Source organism: Recurvomyces mirabilis (genome assembly GCF_035927965.1).
Source record: "Recurvomyces mirabilis strain CCFEE 5264 chromosome Unknown scaffold_27, whole genome shotgun sequence".
NCBI lineage: Eukaryota > Fungi > Ascomycota > Dothideomycetes > Mycosphaerellales > Teratosphaeriaceae > Recurvomyces > Recurvomyces mirabilis.
The window spans coordinates 277,137-300,794 of NW_027041961.1; the positions used below are offsets into that span (position 1 = coordinate 277,137).

Genomic DNA, 23,658 nt, shown 5'->3' on the forward strand with positions numbered 1-23,658 from the left:
ATCACACAAATACCTGTCTACTATCTGGCTACTGGACAGCATCATTCCTTACAAGGTACCCAGATCCTTGACAGACAAACCGCAGCGCTCGCCTGCTCTGGACCACTTTCCACTTCAGGCGCACAACAGCAACAATAATCCACCATGTCCCGCCGTGGCCCCTCAGCCGACACCACCGAACGGAACCGCAACACCCTCAAAACGCTGGTCAAGCTCGAAACGAACAAATTCTGCGCCGACTGCAAAAAGAACAAGCACCCGCGCTGGGCCTCCTGGAACCTCGGAATCTTCATCTGCATCCGCTGTTCCGGCATCCACCGCTCCCTCGGCGTCCACATCAGCAAGGTCAAGAGTATCGACCTCGACTCCTGGACCGATGAACAGCTGAATTCCATGGTGAAATGGGGCAACAGGCGAGCAAACAAGTATTGGGAAGCCAAATTAGCGGAAGGGCATGTGCCGAACGAGGGCAAGATTGAGAGTTTCATACGGACGAAATACGATAGCAGACGCTGGGCGATGGATGGGCCGATGCCGGATCCTGGTACGCTTGGCGGGGAGGAGGCAGAGGACGACGATGTGCCTTTGAAGATCGTGCAGGAGAGGGCGAGGGGAAATAGTGTGAGGAATGGTAGTGGGACGTTACCGCAGCCGCCGAGGACGAGACCGCAGGATGTGGATCTGTTTGGGGATCCGGGGCCGGCGAGGCCGAGTACGACGGAGCCTGCGGTGGGTGGTAGATCCGGACCTTCTAGGGCTGTGGCCGCGCCGCCGAAGCAGACGAGGCCAAATGAGAGTTTGTTGGGGTTGGACTTCTTGGGTGGTGGGGCCAGTGCACCGCAGAGGCCTTCGAGTACTGGGGCTGCTAGTTCGGGGCCGCCCGGGCGGACGGATCTGAAGCAGTCGATTCTGTCGTTGTATGCTTCGAAACCTGCTGGGGCGCCGCTACAGCAGCAACAGCAGCAGCAGCAAGTACGATCGAATGCGGATTTGTTTGGTGGCATGACTTCTCCATCGCTCTCGTCACCTCAACAAAGCAGTATGGGAGGTATGGGTGATGCTTTCTCCTCGCTCTCTTTCGGATCCCCACAGGTACCAGCTGCACCAGCGCCAACCCCATTTCCAGGCTTCACATCTCCAACAGGACATACACGGCAACCATCAGCAGCAAAGACCAACCCACTAAGCGGCGGCAGCTTCTTCGACGCCAAACCCGCTCCTCCACCAAAACACACATCCCCACCCACCTCAACAGCACGCAAGGAGAGTTTCGGCGGTGACTTTGGCGACTTCTCCTCCGCCACCATGTCCTCCCCACCAACCACAACCCGAACGGCACCCAAGCGAGCCGCAAGTAGCGGAATGGGCGACCTCTTCGACCTAGCCCCGAACAGCAACTACACCACCCCCGCCCCACCACCAAAACCGACCGTGAAATCCCCCCCGCCAATCTCCGCAAGCAACTACACCAACAACTCAGCCTTCAACTTATCCTCACCAACTCAAACCGGACCACCGAAACCCGTCCCAGCACCCCAATCGAACTCGAATGCGTTCTCCTCGATGAATAACATGGATGCGTGGGGCAGTAGTGATGCGTGGGCTACACCTGATCCTACGTCCGCACCTACTCATACCCCGGCAGCAGCGCCGCCGCCTGCGCTGACGAACAGTATGAGTAGCTATACCTCGCCACCCGCGCCACGACCCGCAGCGGCAGTGACGAAAATGGAAAGTCCCTTTGACGCGGGCTGGGGTGATCCGGAACCCACGCCTGCTCCTCCTAGTATTTCACGACCGGCGGTCACGTCTACGAATAGTGGCTTTGGAGGACAGGGTGCGGGTTGTTGTGGGTTCTCGGTGCAGCAGGATGAGGAGTTTGGGGGTTGGAGTCATGCTAGTCCTGTTGCTACCAATACTTCTATTTCTTCGTCTGCGATGAGGCAAGGGGGTCCTGGTGGTGGAGGTGGCAGTGGTGGGAAGGAGGATGATTTGTTTGGGAATGTGTGGGGTTGAGATGGTACAGACCGAGGGGCGGGTAGGTGCGGCGAGGGGACAGTGTGACGTGGCGAGGAGTTGCGTACGTAGAGCAGAACAGAATAGAACACTCCTCAGAATCATGTGACTCGAACGGTTCCACTTCAGTTTCGTGAGAAAAAGATAGCTGCTTCGCTATGCATCCTTGACAGCCACATGCAGGAGGTTTCCGAGAATTCATCAACGCCAGAACACCATGCTAAGATCATAGATTCACACCCCACACCTCACACACACCCCCCGTCTCCCCATCTACCCACCCTCACCAAAAAAAGCTCAGTACCCACCACAACAGCACCACGACCCCGATAATCATCCCCGCCAACTTCAACACCGCAACTTTATTCCCCTGGCTAGCCATCACGCCTAATCTCCTCGCACTCCCTTTCAAAGACGTCGTCATGGTGGAGAAGGTATCAGAGGTCGAGTCGAGAACATGTTGGTCCCGGGCGTTGTCGTAGATGTCGACTGTGACGCTGCGGAGCTGGGAGACTTTGGCGGAGAGGGCGGAGAGGGAGTCGTTGTTCTGTCTGTTTGTTTATCTCTTAGTATGATATCAGGGGTTCGTCTGTGGTGTGTGGAGGATGCTTACTGTTCTCTTGTGTAGGCGTCTGACATTTTGGCGGTTGGTAGGGGTGGGGTGGTATGGCGGTTTGTAGAGGTTGTTGGAGGAGGCGGAGAGGATGTCGTCCGTTTGCAGGGCTGAGGGACTACGCCTTGATTTCCGGGATGTGCTATCGTACAAGTGCTCAAGGCTCCAAGACGTTGTCGTATAACCTCCAGGCGCAAACTACCTTTCCTCTGTCTCGTGATATTGTAAGAGTAGACGGCCTCGGCGTTAGTCAACAAGCCATGAGGGCTGCGTCATGTCCACGGAGGCGCAGCGGTTCCGCCCCCATCCACATGTCAACGTCGAGGCTACAGCAATCATATAATAATTCCAATCATTAATTTGAATAAGGAGTGAGACGATCGCTGGGTCAAGAGAGGGAAAGGGAAAGAGTCGCCCATCATGCCGCCCTTTATCAATAATCCGTTACCCTCTTCTATGCGAAGTATGTCCTATCCACTACCCACTACAACATACTATACAGTATCCCACCACCGCTCTGGCAAGGAGACGAGGGCATGAACACACCGGCGCATACGGAATGGAGACGGTGCAGAGCGAACATTAAGCTAACACAGCTCCTCCACAGGCGAGTGCAAAAAATGCGGTCGCATCCTCGCATCCTTCATCGATCCGCGACAAGCCTTTGGCCCGGACAAGATCATCCCTCCTAACATCCTCGCCAATGCGAAAGGTCTTGCGATTCTCACGGTGTTCAAAGCTGGCTTCTTGGGGTCAGGGAGGTTTGGGAGTGGTGTCGTGGTTGCGAGGTTGAGCGATGGGACATGGTAGGTCATATATCCTCTCCAAAGCAGCTCGGTCGACGGCTGGGAAGTCAGACCAAGTCAGAGGCAAGACGGCGAGCACGGTGGCGAAAGCTCCACCACCACGTTCGGACCTGCTGGCAGACATAGACGAAGCACATACTGACCACTCATATCTCCACAGGTCCGCCCCTTCAGCAATAGGAACAGTAGGCGGCGGCTTCGGCGGCCAAATCGGCTTCGAAATCACCGACTTCGTCTTCATCCTCAACGACGCCAGCGCGGTAAAAACCTTCGCCCAAGTCGGCTCCCTCACCCTCGGGGGCAACGTCTCCATCGCCGCAGGGCCCGTAGGTCGGAATGCCGAAGCCGCTGGTGCTGCATCTCTGAAATCCGTCTCCGGTATCTTCGCTTACTCGAAGACGAAAGGACTCTTTGCCGGTGTGTCGTTGGAGGGGTCCGTGCTTATCGAACGGAGAGATGCGAATCAGAAAATGTATAATCAGAAATTGACTGCGCGAGAACTCCTAGGTGGATCGATTCCTGTGCCGCCACAAGCAGAACCATTGACGAGAATACTGAACTCCCGCGTCTTCGCCGGCGTGGGCGGGAGTTTCAAGGGCGAAGACGCAATGTACAACGACGTCCCAGTCTACGACGACAGCCACGAAGACGTCGTCTGGCAAGGCTCTCGCGGCTCCGCATTCGGCGAAGGAGTCCGAACAGATCGCACCGGAACGGGCACGCCTTTGACCAGCGAGATGGACGGGGGTGGGTTCGGCCAGCCGAATCGAGCAAGTACATGGCAAGACGACCCCTACGACCGCGCCCAGAACCAATACAGCCGGGCCAACCCGGGCGAAACTTTCGACCGTCTGGAAAACTCCCGTCAGCGCTCTTCTACCATAGGAGATCAATCAGATTACTCCTACTCCGACCACAAGGGTCCCGCGCCCGGCCGACCCTCGGCTCCCAAACCGGCGTTTGCGTCGAAACCGAGTTTTGGCGCCAAAGGTGCTGCGGTGGCGGGACCGGGACAGGCGGTCGCGAAGTTCACGTTCGATGCTGATCAGCCCGGGGATTTGGGGTTTAAGAAGGGCGAGGTGATTACGATCGTGAAGAGGACTGAGAGTGAGAGTGATTGGTGGACGGGGAGGATTGGGGGGCGCGAGGGGATTTTTCCGAGTAACTATGTGGAGGTTGTTTAGGACGAGAGGGGTGGTAGTGGAGGAGGAGGAGGAGGAGGAGGAGTCCGCGGTGGTGGTGGTGATGGTGGTTTCGGGATGGAGGTGGCGGAGGTTTGTACATGGTAGGCGCTTCGTCGTCGGGTTTAGATATGGAAGGTGTTCTTGTTCTCTCGATCGTTTTTCTAGCGGCGACGAAACGGTTTATGATGCATGGTGTTTTTCTGGCGCATGAGTGGCGATAGGAGATATACCTTCATGTTGATAGCAAGCCTTTCTGTCTGGCACCGTGTTCTGCTTCTACTTTCCACGACGACACCACGTTCTCATGAAGTGTTCGAAAGCGTGTCGAATCCTCGTCTCTACAAGAGCTCTCACACTCTCGCGGCTTCATGCTTAATTGTTTAATTTACTCCTCTACATACTCCTCATGCGCTCAGCGGACGACGAATCATTGCTTCCTCAACAGAATCACTCAGCGGCACAAACGTAGGCCCGGAAGAAGACTTCTTCGCGAGACGAGGACGATCCGCATGAGGAAACACGAAAATCTATGTACTGCCCTCCTCCCTTCCGCCGCAGGACCGTAGCATTGCGAACAGGTCCCAGATGGCAATGCCACAGAAGTCCCGGCCGACCCTCCTATTAGACCTCCCCGACGACCTCCTCTACTACCTCTGCGAAACCATATCCGCTTCCACCCCTGCCCAAAAAGCAACATTCGACCTCCCTCGTAATCTAGCATCCTCGGAGACATTGTACTTGTGCCAGTTCACCTCGACATGCCGTCGCCTTCGTGACCTAGCAGCTCCCGTCCAATTCCGTCAGGCTACTAATGCCGGATACACCTCCCACTACGAAGACACTGTTGATGTATTCCTACAATCTTTGGAGCGGTGTGAGTATAGGAAACATGTGAGGGGACTGGATCTACGACTCGGAATTCCTACGTGGAGAGAGGGGACGATCGAAGGGCTACGGATTACGCTTTCCCAGCATTTCTTGCCAGGGCTACGAGAACTGAGGGTGGCGATACATGATAGTAGTGCTGATTCCATGGCACAAGCCATCGTGACGGCTTTCGCCACAATATCACCACCAGACCCACTGGTGTCGGTGCAAACCCTCCACCTCTCCAGCGTCCTGGCCTTGGGACTAGCACATCTCTTCCCATCCTGCAAAACCCTCCACCTGAGCATCAGATCCACCACAACAAAAGACAGTCCTCCAGTCCACACCCTCCTGGCCGTCCTGGCTCGCTCCTACCCACATGTCCACACCCTCCATCTCCTGCAGGTTCGGAATCTGCATACCGGTCAACCATGGGCGACCGGCGTTCCGAGACATCTACGCGGCATGGGAGCCGAAGGCAAAGTCCAGTTCCAGCTCCTCAGAAAGCAGGAGAGGGAGGAGCAGGCTTCTGCAGTAGCCAGGACCGCTTTCCAGGAGTTCGGGGAGCTAGGCTGGTTATGTTTCGGTCTCCCTTCTGGAGAGTTAGGAGGGAACGATGGTTTTCGAGAGGGTGGAGGGCACGGAGGAAGTAATACGAAGGGAGGGAGGGAGGGAGGGAGTGACAGTGCAGGCTCAACTCTTGGGAGGTTTAGGGGAGATTGGATATACAAGCCTCCTCTCCAGACAGACAAACCCCCTCCGGTGCAGCAACAGTCGGAGCATAGATCTAACTGCACTCAAGGCGAACCCCCAATAACGCCCATCGCTATATCCACAGCAAAATGACACGAGCAGAGATAAAGTGCCCATCGGCCTCAGGAACACCACCTCACATGCAATCCCACAGCCCCACCACGCAACCTCCTCCTCCCCCTCCTCCTCCTCCCCACCTCCCTCAACCTCACCGAAATTCCTCCATAAACTCCCGATGAAACTCCGTAATCCGGCCCACCCATTCCGTGCCCGGCGCCAAAAACGTCGTCCGAAAATGCAACGTCCCCTCCCTCTGCCCAAACCCAGACCCCGGCACAATACAAATCCCCGTGCGATCCAACAACCTGAGACAATAATACTCATCGCCTCCCTTCCCCATCTCCTTCGCCTTCGCCACAGCCTTGGCCGGTAAGCGGATAGTAGGGAAGAGATACATCGACCCAGCGGGGGATTGACAGGACACGCCTTCCATGGACTGGAAAGCGGTGTAGAGGGCTTGGGCGCGGGAGCGGAGGGAGGAGAAGATTCCGTCGTATTCTTGCCGGTAGAGGGGGTATGAGGGGGAGCCTTCGCGAGGGGGGTTGACCATGGTTTCCACTAGGCATTGGCCGATGACGGGGGGGCAGAGCATGATGGAGACGAACTTGTAGATTTGGGCGACGACCTGGAAAGTGGGTGTTAGTTCATGAACAAAGGTGAAATTGGTGCCTGTGTATCTTTGTTTGCATTAGACATACCTCCGGATCAAACCCCACCATCTCGTAATACCCTCCTCGGTGCCCACACTCCCCAACCATACCCTTACTGATACTATGCAGACTCGCCAACTCCAAATCATCGAACTTCCCATCCTTGTTCTCCGCACTCTTCTGCAGATCCCGTAGACCCTTCTTGAAGCTGTGGAATTTCCCCTCAAACACATTCGTCTGATAGACCTCATCCGCCAGCACGACCAGCTTCTCCTCAGCCGCCATCTGCAGAATCCCGTTGATATCCTGCTCCGGTAGAGATCCACCGGTAGGGTTTCCGGGATTAATGACCACGACAGCTCGGACATCGATCCCCTCCCCCTGTGCCTTCTTCAATGCCGATCGGATTCCGCCGAGATCCGTACCCCAATTGTTCTCCTCGTTCAGATAATAAGGCACACACTTAGCATTCAACAAGGCCAACGTAGCAGTATAGAGGGGATACTGCGGAATCGGGACCAGCACGCCCGTATTCGGCGACGCACAAATGACATTCATGAGCGCGTTGACGCCCGAACTCGCTCCCGCGCAGAGGTAGATGGACTCCTTATCCGCCGGGTACCCATCCCGTCGTTGGATGAAATCCGCCACGCTTTGTCTGATCCCCGGTGCTCCCTGGGATTGAGAATAGGCGCCTACACTCTTCACATCCTTCAACAACGTCCTCGCGCGATCGAAGACGTCGCTTTGGTATCCTGCTTCCTTCTCCAGCACCTCCTGACATTCTAATAACGCGGGATTCTCGAGTAGACTCGTCACCTGTCGGAAGAAGGTGAGAGGTTTCTGGTCCAGTTGCTGTGGGTTGCCGATATTGGCTGCTATTACGGAATCGAAGGGGAGATCACCACCCTTCCCTGATGCGATCTGAGACTTGTATTGTTCGGATTTGATGGCGAGTTCGCCGCGGACGGCGTATTTGGCTGTTTTGACGTGGGGGTTGATGTTGTTGATGTTGAGACTTCGGACTTGGGGGGTCGTGCTGAAGAGGCGTTTCTCCATGAATGAGGGGAGAGGTAGGGCGCCGTTGGGGCCTGCGAGAGGCATGGTTGGTAGGGTTGGTCGTGTGCTTGGTCGTGTGCTTGGTCGTCGTCGGGTGGTGTATATCTGTCGTGATCGTCCGGGGTGTGACGGGGCTGTTAATGATGATGAAGAAGAGTTGTGTCTTGACGATGATGTCGGTGTCGATGTCGATGTGGATGTAGTAAAGATAGCTCTCCCAACCAAGCTCCTATCACAACTACTGACTGTACTCGCCTGCCCAAGCACAGCAACGCCGACGACTTTCTTTTGCACTAGCATCGTAGTCGTCAATCGATCCAATAATGATCCAGTCCAATATGACGCAGACACCCGGTTCTCGCCGATGTCGCTCCGGCCAGGCGAACCCCGTGTGTTTGACTCGAGCTAGTCTTAGATAATGCCTCTTAGTGTAAGGATGTATGTATGCTGTGTAAGTGAATGGTCAATGAACGACAGATAGCTGTATGCAAGATGATATGATATGCAGTGGCGGGGCAAGTAAAAGCATTGGAAATCTGTCCGATAGCAGTGAGACACCATGCGAACCGTTGCGTGGAGGGGTTGAGGAACGCCACCGACGGCCTGATCCTGCAGGACGGGATGCAGGAAGCCGTTCACGTGCAGAGACTCTATCTCGCATGCTTATCATGAGCGAAGCAGAAGGGATATGTCCCAGGACAGACGCAGTGGGTAGACTCGAAGGCATGAGGGCAGCAAAGCGCATCAAAGTTCCGTGTAGGTATAGCAGGTGTATGCTTCCAGCACAGGGCTCATGCTGAAGAAGCTACTACGATCCACAGTCTCAACCCCATGTTAAAATCCTCATCCCCATGTGTACTACATCCCCTCGCCCCCATCTCCTTGAACGCCCCAAGCAACAACTCCATCGTGAGCCATAAAGTCTCGTATTACACCGTTTGCTTGCGCAAAACAAGAACGCCACAACTATGCATACTCCGCATCCCACCCTACCACCCAATTCATACCCGATACTCCATACCCCATGCCCATGCCCATAAACCGCCAAACTCCTCATAAATCCACATACAAACCTAAGAAAGATGAAAAGCACCCTGACCCTCCCTAATAGCAAACCCCAGCTTATCCTTCAAGATCTTCAGATCCGTGTAGTCGGGCATCTTGAGGTAATTAACACAAGTCATGACACTAGGCAGATAATCGTCCGACGTAAAAGGAGGTTCCGAGGGCTTGCAGACGACGGTGAACATGGGCGTGAGGGATTTGAAACCTATGAAACCCCGTTAGATTAGCAAATGACAACGATTGGCAAACTTGGAGTGCGGTTGGAGCTTACCACCGATAGGCAACTTCGGACTCCCCGTAACAAACTGCAAGAAATCCCTCTTCGCCTGCGGCGACAACTCAGACATAACCTGCAGCAAATTCCTCACGCTCTTGCTGTCAAGATTATACCCATGATCGGCCTTGATCGAGTCCATCAACGTCTCCAGGCTCCAATCCTCTTCCACTCGACCGAACAGCATGACAAGCTCGTCCGGCGTAAAAGCCTTGAGAGCCGAGTAAGGAAACACCTGGCTGAAACCGGCACGGAAGGCATCGCTTTGACGTTGTACACCGGAGCCGAGGGTGAACTCCACAACTTTGCTGATGTACATCCCGACGTTCTCGATCGTGACGTTCAGGCTGCTACCGCGGTGCACAAGCTCGATGTGCGGGTAGCCAGGTAATGTAAAGTCCAGACCCAGGTCGTCGATCAGAGCATCATTGATGCGGATGGCGGCGATCTTGCGCTCCTTGTGATCTTGAGAGAGGCTGTCGTTGTCCTCAATCCGCTGCTTAGCGCTGGCGTACTTCTTCAGCATTTTCAACGACTTGGCGAGATCCTTGTCCACAGCCGCCACGGCGCCTAAAGCTGGCGCTACAGCAGCATTGCCGTCGCCGATGCGGAAGAAGGTAGGGTTGAAGGAGACGTCGATGATGCGCGAGTCCATCATGGATCGAGCAACGAACTTGCCGAGGATCTTGAACAACACCAACACCTTCTTGCCATTATCATTATCCGCCATAGTCTGATCCATCGGCGCAGGGAAGAGTCCACGAGCACCGAAAGCGTAGTCGCCACTATCAGCCGACTCATTCTCACGCCACAGCTTCGTCTTCTTGCGCGAGAACTCCTTCGAGACAGTCGAGTAGAATTCGAGTGTCGGGCCCAGACCCGTACCGACCTCCTCGAAGTACTCGACCTCGAGGATACTCTGTGAGCCGCCATAGAGCTCCATGACCTTGATAGCCGATTCGAGGATGCGACTACGTGAGATGCGCACCTTTTGGCGTTGCAGCCTACCCAGGAACGGCCGCTCGTCGCGGTGGCGGTGTCTGGAGTCGTTCTCGCTGCCCGAACCTTGCCAGCGTGACATCGACCGAGCGTAGCCGAAAGAGGTGGACTGCAGGAAGAGGTGGCGCGTCTCGAATGGGAACAGGAATGGGTACAGGCGTGCGAGATCCTCACTCCAGCTTGGTAAGCACTGGCTTGCCACGATGAGCGGCTCCTCGAGCTGACGGTTGAGCTTGGCGGTGAGCTTGGTGTTGACGAACTGTGTCAGTGGTTCGGAGTTGAGCTTGACCGCATTCTTGTTCTCCGCCAGCACGTCTTCCAGATTTGCGTTGAGCTCGTGCAGGATGCTCATAAGACGCAGGATACCAGACGTGATGGGATGCTTGTTGAGCGACGGTGGCAGTCCGTTCTCCATGTTCACCGACGAGTCTGGCGGAGGTGTGAGACCAGCACGCTCAGCCGGTGGCGGCCCTTGCACCTTCTTAAACTTGATGGTGTGAGTGGCGGACCAGATTGGGCGTGTAGATACCTCCTCGCCAAGGGAATTGTTGAAATGGCAGGCACGGTATATAGTCGTCTCGCTAGAGATAAGTTGATCGTTGATGCTGAACTCAATGTGCCAGTCTTGAGGGGTACTCTGCAGTGCTTGCGCGAAGGACATGTTGGGCCGCGCGGACGATGTTGGCGTAGATAGCATCTCACGAGCTTGAGCAAGATAGGCAGCTGACATGCGATCGCGCTGGGTCGTAGGATTCGGCGTGCCTTGAGATGGTGTGCCAATGCTTGTGCCATCTTCCGTGCGTGCAGTAACCTTGCCGGAATTGGCAACCTCGAGATTGACTGCTGACGGCTCTGGCGCATCTTCTTCAAGAGCGCCCTCCTCCAGATCATCGACAAGTGCTTCAAGATCAGCCTCCATATCTTCGTCGTCCTCATCCTCGAGCTGAGCCTCGTCTGCGCATTCCAGAGTGTCCTGCGACCCCTCCTCTGGCTGCTCAGGATCAGTCTGCACAGCAGGTGGCGCCAGAGAGTCGATAGACGAAGGCTGAGTGGTATGTCTCCGCGACGACCTACGAAGGCGGGTCGTACCCTCAGCTTCAGGTGTCTCCTGCGCCACTGCAGACTCCGATTTGGAAGACTTGCTTCGAGGTGGCTTCTTCGACGCACTCCTAGTGGGCAAAGAGCTACCTAGTGTCGGCAAAGCAGGAGGCGGTGCACCTCGACCAGCCATCATGGCCTGATAAGCAGCCATGGCGCTCGTCAGGCCTCCTTCGCGCCTTGATCGCGGTGGACGCTCGGCCATGCTGATGCGTGGGCGGAGGTAGTCATCAAGTGCTTTGAAGGTAGCGATGGCATGGATGGAGACCATGATATTGTTGAAAGGACGTGGTATGCCAGAGTCCTCATCAGCGAGCAACTTCAACCGCAGCTGCTTGGCAAGCATGGACGCCGCGCTCCTACCACCGTGCTCCCATGAATTGCGCTCAACAGTAATGACCTCAAAATGCTCCGATCGACTGAGCAGATCTTGCAGCTTCAGCACGAAGACGCTGAAGGGCGTGGTAGATGTGCCGGCAGTCTTGCTATGAATGCTAGTTGCCATGAAGACCTCCAAAAAATCGGATCTCGCCTCTGCTGCAGCTTGCGTGTCAGGGTCGTTGAAGATGGCGAGGAGAACGTCAACGACGCCAGACGTCATGAGCTCGTAGCTAGTTATGCTTTCCAAAGCATCACCATCGAAGTACTTCGCAAGCCTGCCGAAGAGCTCAGTCCCGCCTTGGCTCTGTACGCCGCTATAGCACATCTTGAGCTCCGCTGTAAGGTTGCGCAAATCTTGCAGCACCCGACTAGCCTTTTCACGCATCTCAGGTGTGCCTTCGCTGCTGTGCGCCTCCATAAAACGCTTAGCACGGAGTGTGATCACGTCCTCGACATCGGTGATACGGCGTGATTTGTTCGGCGAAGACGAATCATCGTATTGCTGGCGTCGCCGACGATCCTCTTCATCGTCCTCGTCGTCATCCGCATGGTCTTCGTCATTGACATCTTCGTTCTCGTCCCCGTCTTCGTCATCTTCGCCCACCTCGTCGTCCTCCTCGGCGTGATCCATATCCACTTCGATCGTGGCCGCTTCGTCCTCAGCACGTTCATGATCGTCCGCATCGTCATCGTTCTCCTCGATCTTTTGAGGTGGATGCTCCGTGATGATATCGACCTGACTAGCCTCAACAGCAGACACATCCGCCTTCAGTGGCCGCTCGGCGATCTTAGTGATTTCCGCCATCACACCCTCGCGGTAGAACTGCGGTCTGTAGATACTTTGCAGTCTTTTCAACAGTAGCTCAGCTGCTTGCAAGGCAAAGGTGACGAGGGATGCATTCTCCTGTTGCGTCAAGATTGATGCCAGATGCGAAGCGTACGACACCCCATGAAGAGCTTGGTCCAAGATATTCGCGTCGAGGTTCGAAAGCATCTTGAGCTGTGCCGTGAGAACCTTTTGTCGCACATTCAGATTGACCGTCGATGTGAAAGCGTACATAAGTGTGGGAAACAGAATGATGGCGAACCGCTTGACCTCATTCGGGCAACCTTTGAGCAGCTCAAGCTTCTTGTCGTTTGGTGAAGTGTTGGGCGCAGTGTTTGGTGCAGGCGGCGGATGTCTGTGGCCACGAGTCTCGACTGCGTCAAAGAGATCATTCATGAAGTTCAGACTGTCGCGGGAGATAGCCGGAAGGAGCTCGCAAATCACGTTCAGTGTCTCGAAGATCTGCTCACGTGGTGTGCGAATTATAGCTTGCATGATGATGTTCTTGTCGATCTTGGAAGCTGCGTCGTCCGTAATTGGTGGGGCGGATACGCCTGTGAGGATCTGGTAGAGTGTATCGACCACGTTCATCTTCAGGAGCTCGACTGACAAGCGTGGACTGGAGCGCGCAGTGTGGGACAGCACACGGAGGAACTGTGTATGCACATTCTGGCTGATCATGTTCGTTGAACCCGGTAGCAGAAGGCGCAGCATAGCCTTGAGTAAGTCTGTGCTGACGAGCTCCTCAAGCCTGTCTTCCTTGTACTTGAAGCTGTCGACGATTCTTGAGACGCAAAGCGATGCCTGCTCTACGACTTTCTGATCACTACTCGATAAAGTGCTGAGCAGAATCGGCATCACATCGCGGACTGTGGCGAATGATTCATCGTTGATGTTTCGACAGCAGTTCGCTGCTGTGGTGACAGCTGTACGTTGCGTACTGGTCGCAAAGAAGTCAAGGTAGGTCAAGCAGGCAGTCAAGCCACCCTCACGGACGATAGATGATGGGAATTCCACAGAGATCTTCTCGAGAGTGCTGAGCGCCTGCTCGGCCAGATCGATAAAGTGGATCTCTAGCAGCTTCTGACACAAGATCGGTACAGCACCTCCGTAGACCACGCTTGCTGTTGCCGCAGGAAGAGCCTCCATCATGTTGGCAATGCAACGGCAAGCCAGCAGCATAATCTCCGGATTCTCCTCACCAGTGAACTCGTTCGGCTGCATCAAGACCACAAGCTCCTTCACGTACAAGTCTGGCTGGAAGTGACCAGCCAGGTTGTCCTCATTGGAGACCAATAGAAGTTCTGACAGCTCCTGCAGCGCGATCATTTGAACCGACGGATCCTCCTTGGTCTTGAGCTGCTCCAGTATGTTGCGCAGCCGACCACTTTGACCCGACATGATGCCGCTGAGAGCACGCAGGCTGCTAGACAACCCAGCGTGAGCTCCAAAGCGGCTCAGATACCCGCTGGTGAACGGATCATGACCCCTCGCCGCCATCTCGTCACGCTCCTCCTCGTCATACCTCCTCGACGATGACTCATGGCCTTCGTCAGCGCCTCCTGCTGCGTCCGATCGTCCAAGACCATTCTCAGCATCTCCTCCTCGTTCCTCACTGTTCTCCTCACCGTCCTTCATCGGCACATCCTGATCCTTTCGCGAGCCTTTGTGTTTCCGCCGAGAGCCTGATGCTGATGTCGAGCCTGATGGTTCGTCCTTTGACTTTCTCCGACTGGACTTCCGCTTTTCACGTGGCACTTGCTGATTCGGCGAGGTGTCTCCAGATGAAGAAGGTGCACCGGAGGACATGTCCGCTGCAGTCGAGCTCCTCGTCTTACGCTTCCGTGGCTGTGTGATCGTCGTGGTCTGCTCCGGCTCGTTATTGCCAGCCTTCGCTCGCTTGCTCTTTCGGCTCGGCTGGGGTTGATTTGCTTCGGCCGCCTTGCGTTTGCGAGTGGGTGGTCGGATGGGGGAACCAGTGTCGGTGATAGTAGCGTGGGATGTGGATGCCTGGTCGTTGCTGTCGTTACTCGTAGTGGCGGCAGCGGCTGACCGCGTTACTCTGTTGGTCATTATCGGTGAGTGAGTGTTCTGTGTGGTGATGGGTCACGGCTTTGGTAGAGGGTGGAGGCTTCTAGTCGACAATACCACTTGCCACTGCACAAATGGTAAGACCAAGACCGAAGCCTCTAGTAAGACAACAGTGTGTGTGATGACGGCGGCAAGGCTATTCGAGACAGAAGGTGGATGGTGTGTGCGTGCAGGTGGTGCAAACGAACCTTGAGTTGTTCACTCGTGAACCATGCCTATTCATTGCAAGCAGTTCATAGCTTCTCGAAAATCCGGGCTTTAGCGAGTGACGGTGGGTTGGTAACGTGATTTCGATGTTTCTCGCAGCATATGACTCTCGTGAAGGACTGTCTTGCTGCTCGGCATTTGTCAGGAAGCCGCGCCTTGTGATTGAGTGGCTTGTGAGAGAGTGTGGAACAGCCCAAAGTGCCCGCCTCTGCCGTCACCTCGAAAGTGTATTGGCCTAATAATTAAGGCATTCACGCTAGCAGCATTTCATCCCAGATACGCAGCAGCGACAACCTAATGGCTTTGCATGACTCGCAAGGATATGAACGTGAGAGCGACAGCATGCTCGGTACATGACTAACTCGACGGTCTGACTACTGTTCATGCAGCCACGATATACTCATACAACTGTCACTAGCACTTCATGACTATTGTTTCCCCTCCATCCTGCCCAGCCTGATAATGTCGGACTGAGACAACACTCTGACCTTCTCGGCTTGCTTCCCTTCCAAAGCATCCATTCCAGCCTTGATGGCAGCCCTGGCGACGGTGTCGGCATCTTGAGCCCAGAAGTCCTTCAGTTTGCTACCACTGATAGAACCCATGAAAGACGCCACTTTCTGGAGAGCGAACTCTGCAGTCCGCGTATCATTACGTGAGCCAACCAGCAGCCCAGGCCGCACTATAATCATATGGTCGAATTCCAGTGCCTTGATAGCATCTTCCAATTCGCCTTTCTGTACTCACGAGTCAGTATCCCACCTCAAAGCCGAATGAAAAGTATCGCACCATCTTCATATACCCTCCCAAAGCCGAGGAACTATTCGCTCCGCTCGAAGAGATAAGCACATAAGCCTTCGTGCCAGCTGCCTTTGCTGCTTTTGCCAGATCCAGGTTGAGGTCATAGTCGATCCTTCGCTGCTTATCGAAGCCTCCAGCTTGTGCTCGTGTAGTGCCTAGGGCCGAGAGGAAGAGCTGGGCTCCAGACGGATATTGTGTCGGCCATGCTTCTGAGTCGGAAGATGTGATGCCTTGAACTTTGGGTCCTCCAGAGAGCTCTTTGCGTGAAAAGGCGTGGATTGTGGTCACATTGGGGAGGTTGGCCAGTGATGTCAAGATCTGAGAGCCCTAATTTCCTGTCAGATGGGTTGGTCCAGTAGCGAAGACAGAGTCGCGGAGCATACCACGAGGCCAGTACTGCCCACTAGTGCCACGTTGGTAGCCATCGAGGGGAAGTTGATTTGTCGTCACGGTCCTCTGCTCGCGATCGCGTCCTACTGTGTGGCTGGCCTTGATCAAGAACGGGCACAGATCCGACTTGTAAAGCTGTGGAGAGATGGATTTTGATTGGGATGGATTGTTCTCTTATCAGGGGCTTATTGATGACGAAAATGTAAGTAGTCTGAGCGAACGGCAGCAAGCAGGTGCACAGCGCGGACTTGATGCGAGCCTCGCCTAAACTGCGGTACGGTGCGTGAAACACCTCCCGTTTTCACACTACCGTAGAATCGCGAGCATACTCATCTGCTTGCCTGCTGTAAGGAGACTAGGCAGGATCAATCAGAACGTTGGGGTGCGAAAGGATAACAAAACGATTTCGATCTTAGTCCTCTTCATGATTACCTCAGCACGTCAAACCTTATCTGAGGAAGGAATAGCCGACTCCTATCACGATATCTTAAACTCGAAGTCATCATCGTTGTGACGATAGACACAACTTGGGTGAACAGGGTCGATGGTATTGAGGATCGAGGCGATGGAATGGGTTGTTCGAGCAGGGACGGCAGGTTCGATGTGACCAAAGCCGAATATCATTGATGATATGATATGCTTGACCGCCCTTTCTCGACGACTACTAGATATACTGCAGCACGAACATATCTTGGAACCCGTGAGGACTCCGTCGCAGGTTATCGCTGGCGTAAAGGATCTAAACAGTCTTCAAGCTGCCAGTACATGTACACCACAGGACTGACACCTTGCCTCAGCATCAACCTCACGGCTACAGCATCTCAACTGTGTTGGAGGCTGGCTCAGAACCCTTGGCATCATACTTGAGAAGACGCACCACGATGCTCAACACCAAAGCTTTGACGGAACTGCTGTCTTTGAATACCGACGAGCGATTATGCAAGCGATGGTACCTGATGACACCCAGCGGCACCCTCTTAGCGTCCAGTCAACCTACGGATGCCAAAGATCTTCGCAAACAAGTCGCATTCGCCACGCTGTCATGGCAGGAGCATCTGAGTGGCGAGGAGCTGGCCGAGCATGGTCAAGCAGAGCAGAGAGGGCCGGATCGAGGTCTCCAGACATTATCTATCGAGACCGAAGCCATTAACGTAGTCGTGCGGAAGTTACAGCCTCATCTATTGCTAGTGCTCGAAGGCGGCGTTCCACCACGCAAACGATCTTTCATGCCAAGAACCACGGCTGAAGGTCGAAATGGCGAGCTTCTGCAGCCCGCAAGGACAGCGGAATCATCCCTGGCCGCTTCGTTGTCGTCTCAGATCGACTTGAATGTGACCACGGCTCCGTCAAGTGTGCTGGCGCTTCACAAAAAGAAGCTTGAAGCCATGGCAGCAGCGATCTTGGCGGACTTTGAACGGACTGGGTTCAAAATGCCAGGCGAAGACGAAACGGGACTCTTTTGAGCAGTGGATGAGGCTAGAAGGTCAGGCGCAAGAGGTACAGCATATGCACGGCGGTCTCGCTGATCTAGCGCATGTGCATGCCACGCTATACGCCCCATGAAATTGGGGTGTGCGGGGTACTTGTTACTTTCGTGTCTCCGGTATAGGACAAGCAAACACCCCGAGAAGAACCATTTGTCCTGGTAAGAGTACTGCCACTGCCAATTCTAATACGGTCGACTGGGTACTATCATTCTGTCACACTGGAATCAACAAGGGACGAGACGACGAGATAGTCCAAGGGCACGTACTCCACTTTGGACATACAGAATGGCACACGGAACAGTCGCAGTCAATGGCAATGCCAGGAAGCCCAAGGTTCTCATCCCGGAGAAAGTCTCGCCGGACGGCCTAGCCCTTTTGCAAGCGTCCCTGGAGGTCCACGAACGAAAGGGCTTGAGTCCAGAAGACCTCTTGCAGATCATCGGAGAGTACGATGCACTCATTGTACGCTCCGAAACAAAAGTCAACGCAGCACTTCTCGCAGCTGGGAAGAACTTGAGAGTCGTTGCGCGGGCTGGTGTGGGTATGTAATCGATTGATTATCTTGCTGTGGGACATGGCTGAATTTTGGATGCCTAGGCGTCGACAATGTTGACCTTCAAGCAGCAACGAAGCTAGGAATCATCGTGGTGAACTCGCCACAGGGTAACATCAATGCTGCTGCGGAGCATACGATCGCCTTGCTTATGGCGGTGGCGAGGAACGTGGGAGTAGCGTCAGCCAGCTTGAAAGCAGGCAAGTGGGAGAGAAGTAGGCTCGTGGGTATCGAAGTGAAGGGCAAGACGCTGGCCATACTTGGGCTGGGGAAAGGTTAGTCTCCGTCCGCTGATCGATCATTCGCGGACTACTGACAGGTTTTAGTCGGTCTTACTGTTGCTCGAGCCGCAGGAGGCTTAGGCATGGATTTGATCGCCTACGACCCTTATGCCAACCCGGCGCTTGCCGCTTCTGCAAATGTCGAGATCCTGCCTACTATGGATGAGGTATTTGAGCAAGCAGATTTCATGACAGTACATACACCCATGATCGCATCTACGAAAGGCATGATCGGCGAAACTGAACTCTCGAAGATGAAAAAGACAGCTCGCATTCTCAACGTGGCCAGAGGCGGAATCATCGACGAGGCAGCACTACTAGCAGCTTTGGAGGCTGGGACGATTGCGGGAGCTGGCATCGATGTCTTCACCTCTGAGCCTCCGAAGCCTGATGACACGGCATCCAAGTTGATCGCACACCCTGCGGTCGTAGCTACACCGCATCTTGGCGCCTCGACCATGGAGGCACAGGAAAATGTGTCCATTGATGTCTGTACGCAGGTGCTGAGCATTCTCTCCGGGCAATTACCTCGCTCCGCCGTAAATGCCCCGATTATTCTGCCAGAGGAGTACCGAACATTACAGCCTTTTGTGGTGTTGCTGGAGAAGATGGGAAGCCTGTTCACTCAGCACTTCTCCCCTGCCAATACTCGACAACAGCTGCGGACGACGTTTGACTTGACATATGAAGGATCACTAGCTTCTGCGAACACGACTAAACCACTCTTCGCCGCACTTCTCAAGGGTATGCTGTCACCCATCACAAGTGCTGAGTCGCTCAACATCAACATTGTCAATGCCGAGCTTGTGGCTAAGGAGCGTGGTATCTTGATCAATGAGTCCCGAAGCCGTGAGGCACTGGAACAGGAAGGTTTCGCCGCATCAGTTACGCTGAGAGCACGACTGGATCCTAGATCTCCATCAGCGAGCCGTACCATCCGTAGTGACCCCATGGCGGACGCTACCAACTCTAGCAGTCGTAAAAAGAAGATCGAGGACCAAGTCATCACAGGGTTCGTTTCGAACAACACACCATACATCTCACGCCTAGGACGGTTTACTACTTCGTTCGTTCCGGAGGGTACAATACTTATCGGACGCAACTACGATGAGCCTGGCAAGATCGGCGTGGTTGGAGGTAGGCTTGGGAAAGCTGGTGTCAACATTCGCTCGATGAGCGTGGCACCTATAGAAGGAGACGGCGATGCGTTACTGAAGGTGGACAGCGTTCTAGAAAGTGCTCCTACCCCGCAGAAGGAAGCTTTGATGATTCTAGGCGTTGATAGGGCTGTTGAGGAGAACGTGCGGAAGAGTCTTGTTACTGAAGATGGACTGCTGGAGGCTTCGATCGTGGTGCTTTGAGGAGGTAGAGCCGTAGGTAGATGATGGGTTTATCGCAAAATCGGGATTCAACCCCCAAAGTTTAGAATGCTTGCGAGGTCGTCTACCGAATCTATTCTATGCCAATGATCTTTGTGTACTAATTTCACAGCTGATGTTTCTCTAGGCCTTCGGTCGACTGTAGCGTGGGATCTGGGCTGCCCGCGCTTCGCTTCTCCTCTGCTGCTTTGCGGTTGTGGGATCCAATTGAAGGGAAGAAGATGCCCGGGTGGGCAATGGTCATGAGCGTGCATGCGATAGCGATCATTGTCCCATCAAAGACCATAAATTCGGCTTGGTTGCGCATGAGTGGATTGCCCCAACCTCCTGCCATTTCTGGTACACTGTGGTATGTTAGAGAAGAGGAACAAGAGACGAATACGGATGGTCTTACCGATAGACGCATCTGATAAAGATCAGGACGAAGGCAATGCCAGAGCAGATGGCATAGTACCTAAAGCTCTTCGGCAGCTCTCTTCCTTCTGCCACTTCCTCTCCAGTCGGTTGTCGGCGATTGTGGTGCTTCAAGACTTGCCAGCCGAAGTCTGCAGCGAGGCACAAGCAGACGAACATCGTAGCAACCTGCACGCTGATACCACACACGATCAAGTTGTCTCCGATCTTGACCAGGTTGGCTTCATTGCTAGCCGCAATACCTCCACCTCCAGCCTGGATGAGAATGCTGACGAGATCGCATGAGATAAAGATGGCTGTGTATGAACCCGGTCGTATCCGTGACTTCTCGGCACCGAAGTAGATGACGAGATGCTTCAGCGTAAGGTATATGCCTGCAGCCAGGAATGATGGCGCTAGCACGAGGCAGCAGATCTGTGTCTTGAAACCTGACTGACTCCACGGATTGGCATTCATCATTATTCGACCGCCATATCCGATTGCTTCGCCGGCACAGCCAATTGTGACAGCAAAAGTGAAAGCCTTCAGTCTGTATCGTAGGCCAAGGATGATTTGAGCAAGCGTGCAAGCACTGAAGATGGCCAGCAAGAGGGCATTCCCAGCGAGATTAGGTCGATACCCGTATAGTGTAGCTTCGACGGGACACTGTGGTGACACTTCTAGGCACAGTTGATGCACTTTGTGAGACGGCATGGTGTTGACGGGTTCAAGATGGCGCAGGTGGACGAAAACGCCTCGACTGGCGACGCAGGCCTGTGAAAGAGCGAGAGCGGTCCATGGCCTTTTATTGAGCACTTACACCTTACCGGGACACTACTGATGTAGATAGCCGTTGACCAACCGCTGGAAGTGGTAGCCACCTTCGCTTAGAATGAAGGCAGGGCAATATTTTACTGTCGTATATCGTACAAAGACGCGGGCAATGTATCGGGCCCCACAACACCGCAGACCAATCAACGGCAGCCCAGCATCCGGCTTGGTAAGATCTCGTCCTTTGACCGACAAGCAACCTTCATCTGAACTCTCATGCGATGTCGAGCAGGTACGACGTACGGCGCACGTGACGGCAATGAGCGACGGTCCAGCTAGTCATGGCCATTCGCCGCTTTCATCAGAAGAGCCGTTCGGGCTGCAGCCAGTGCAAGAAGCGCAGAGTTAAGGTCAGTCCTCTCCGACCCTACGGAAGAATCGTCTATTGGGAGATGGATGCGATCCCTGCCTGTTCCTCATCTCGCCACGGCAATCTGCAGATGGATCTACACGAGATTGCTGTGTGCGACTCACGTGTTTGGAATATACATGAGCCTCCATGCATTGACTACAATTCGAAGACACGCTCAAAGCATGAATGAGAGCTTGCTGACGCTCACGATAGTGCGATGAAGGCAGACCAGTATGTCGAAACTGCATCCGCCAAGCATCAGAATGTGTCTATGGAGAGACACCACGCTCGTCGGCAGCCTCTCCTTCTCGGGGATCAGCTCCTACACACGATGGCACATATGATGGCCTCGACTTGTTCCTTATGCACCGATTCGCCACCGTGACAGCGACGGGACTTTTCCCCTCGACCGCTGCTGGGCATGTCTGGCAGAACGTGATACCAACACAAGCACAGAACGAACCCCTGCTGATGCACGGCTTGTTGGCCCTCTCTGGCATGGATCTCGCTCAGTTCGACGGCGAGATGCGAGGCACATATCGAACCCGAGCATTACACCATCAACAGATCGGCCTCACCATATTCCAAGAAATGTTGGCGCAGGACTCTGCCGCTCAGATCCACACCATCTTCCCGTTCTCCCTGATGCTAATAATTCTGGCATATGCATCTGTCCACTCGGAAAACGTTGAATGGTCTGTCGACGCGATCCTCGATCTGTTTGCGCTGTATAGAGGACCGCGGATGCTAGCGATGAGCAACTGGAAAGCCATCGCAGGAAGTGAGATGCTGGCGCTTCTTCGACCTGGAGACGCAGCGAAAGAAGCAGATGGGCCTTCCGAGCCGGTGCAAGCAGCGCTCCAACAATTACAAAGTTATCCTAGCGATGAGGTTTCCAGGACTGCCGTCAAGCTGCTCGCAGATGCCATCGAGATATCTGCAAGCAGTTTTGACATGAGAGTCATTGGCAGGTGGCCATCAATGCTGTCAGAGGAATTCTTCGTTCGCCTGCGAGAACATCAGCCTGAGGCTCTCGTCATATTGTCTTACTACAGCATTGCGCTTGCTGCATTCAGAGATCGATGGTGGGTGGGCTCGTGGGATAAGAAGCTGGTGTCGGCTGTCGCGCGAGAGCTGCCGGAGGAGGAACAGAAGGAGTATGGCTGGCATGCTGATGCCCTAGAACTTGTGCTGGACAGGCACGCCAGTGCATCACAGCGATTGTAAGTGACAACATAGACATGGAGGGTACGAGCAATAAAGAACCTACAGAAGAACCGAATTTCACATTCCTCTGCGGCTTCTCCCTGGCGCCGCGCTTAACGTAGCCATGTTGACTGGTGCCGCTGGGAATGTGCCTCATCCTCTGATCAGTACGCCTTCATGTCACATCGTCCCTCGTGGCGTCGCATCAACCTGTTGAGATGTCGACCCTTACTGTCGTTACCTTCTTATTATTCTGCTTACTAGTACAGGCCACTGCTTCCGCCGATCCGCATTCGTCGGGGCCTACAGTCATCACAAAGATAGAGCCATGTTGCGAATGTGGAGAGTGCGACATGGTGGCCACGCCGGCCACCTTAACCGGCACAGTGTCCGCATGTTCGACAACACAAAGCAGTGTCACACCATATACCTCCGGCACAGCGACGTACTACATATCTAGCTGCTCACCCACCACTATTGCGCTGCCGGCTAGTACAGTCGTGTCTACGGCCAGAACGACCATCTACTTGAACGGCACGACGCCACCAGCACAAACCATAATATCCACCACAACAAGCCTCACGACTGGTGGGTGGAAAGAGCGAAGTCTGGAGATCGCTCTGGCTGAAAATAGAACAGTGATATCCACAATCGTGCAGACGCAGACTCAGGTATCCCTATCGTCTGTAGCAGGTCCAACAGGCACAAGCACTGAGATAGACACAACTACGTTGCCAGCGCAGACCTCCTACATGACCAACACAGCTACAGTACGCTACGTTCCAAGATTAGAATATATTGATAGCATGAGCTAAGTTCTGTCAGATGACTGCTACTCAATCGGCGTCCACAGTTACCACCAGTACTTCATGCTCATTCTGCTTCGGGGCTCGACTAACATAAATACCAGCTCTCGCGGCCTCGACCATCACCTCTACCACAAGCCTAGCTGCAGTGACGCTTACCAGCACTCAAGGGGCATCAACCATCACTAGTACAGCCACAGCGACCAGCGATATCACGGTCATTACCACAG

The 23,658-nt window shown here is 54.3% G+C and overlaps 9 protein-coding genes across 9 annotated transcripts; 5 read left to right on the forward strand and 4 right to left on the reverse strand.

Annotated features, from left to right (window-relative positions):
- Positions 1–144: 144 nt before the first annotated feature.
- On the forward strand, positions 145–2,016 carry AGE2 (ARF GAP with effector function(s); the record flags this gene model as incomplete). Its single annotated transcript, XM_064841495.1, has 1 exon — positions 145–2,016. The coding sequence occupies one exon, from the start codon at positions 145–147 to the stop codon at positions 2,014–2,016; it is 1,872 nt and encodes a 623-aa protein (XP_064690986.1).
- A 1,033-nt stretch (positions 2,017–3,049) lies between these two features.
- LTS14_008810 (uncharacterized protein) lies at positions 3,050–4,619 on the forward strand (the record flags this gene model as incomplete). The annotated part of the gene is made up of 3 exons (XM_064841496.1): positions 3,050–3,092; positions 3,237–3,435; positions 3,596–4,619. 3 exons carry the CDS (start codon positions 3,050–3,052, stop codon positions 4,617–4,619), a joined length of 1,266 nt encoding a protein of 421 aa, XP_064690987.1.
- Positions 4,620–6,447: 1,828 nt separating this feature from the next.
- On the reverse strand, positions 6,448–8,053 carry ALT1 (alanine transaminase; the record flags this gene model as incomplete). Its single annotated transcript, XM_064841497.1, has 2 exons — positions 6,448–6,924; positions 6,998–8,053. The coding sequence occupies 2 exons, from the start codon at positions 8,051–8,053 to the stop codon at positions 6,448–6,450; spliced, it is 1,533 nt and encodes a 510-aa protein (XP_064690988.1).
- A 1,028-nt stretch (positions 8,054–9,081) lies between these two features.
- On the reverse strand, positions 9,082–14,724 carry UFD4 (Ubiquitin fusion degradation protein 4; the record flags this gene model as incomplete). Its single annotated transcript, XM_064841498.1, has 2 exons — positions 9,082–9,278; positions 9,345–14,724. 2 exons carry the CDS (start codon positions 14,722–14,724, stop codon positions 9,082–9,084), a joined length of 5,577 nt encoding a protein of 1,858 aa, XP_064690989.1.
- A 653-nt stretch (positions 14,725–15,377) lies between these two features.
- On the reverse strand, positions 15,378–16,175 carry FMP52 (Protein fmp52, mitochondrial; the record flags this gene model as incomplete). The annotated part of the gene is made up of 3 exons (XM_064841499.1): positions 15,378–15,686; positions 15,739–16,077; positions 16,134–16,175. 3 exons carry the CDS (start codon positions 16,173–16,175, stop codon positions 15,378–15,380), a joined length of 690 nt encoding a protein of 229 aa, XP_064690990.1.
- An 846-nt stretch (positions 16,176–17,021) lies between these two features.
- LTS14_008814 (uncharacterized protein) lies at positions 17,022–17,603 on the forward strand (the record flags this gene model as incomplete). Its single annotated transcript, XM_064841500.1, has 1 exon — positions 17,022–17,603. The coding sequence occupies one exon, from the start codon at positions 17,022–17,024 to the stop codon at positions 17,601–17,603; it is 582 nt and encodes a 193-aa protein (XP_064690991.1).
- A 309-nt stretch (positions 17,604–17,912) lies between these two features.
- LTS14_008815 (uncharacterized protein) lies at positions 17,913–19,822 on the forward strand (the record flags this gene model as incomplete). The annotated part of the gene is made up of 3 exons (XM_064841501.1): positions 17,913–18,168; positions 18,225–18,455; positions 18,507–19,822. 3 exons carry the CDS (start codon positions 17,913–17,915, stop codon positions 19,820–19,822), a joined length of 1,803 nt encoding a protein of 600 aa, XP_064690992.1.
- Positions 19,823–19,946: 124 nt separating this feature from the next.
- LTS14_008816 (uncharacterized protein) lies at positions 19,947–20,947 on the reverse strand (the record flags this gene model as incomplete). Its single annotated transcript, XM_064841502.1, has 2 exons — positions 19,947–20,184; positions 20,235–20,947. 2 exons carry the CDS (start codon positions 20,945–20,947, stop codon positions 19,947–19,949), a joined length of 951 nt encoding a protein of 316 aa, XP_064690993.1.
- Positions 20,948–21,779: 832 nt separating this feature from the next.
- Positions 21,780–22,643, forward strand: LTS14_008817 (uncharacterized protein; the record flags this gene model as incomplete). The annotated part of the gene is made up of 1 exon (XM_064841503.1): positions 21,780–22,643. One exon carries the CDS (start codon positions 21,780–21,782, stop codon positions 22,641–22,643), a length of 864 nt encoding a protein of 287 aa, XP_064690994.1.
- Positions 22,644–23,658: the final 1,015 nt, after the last annotated feature.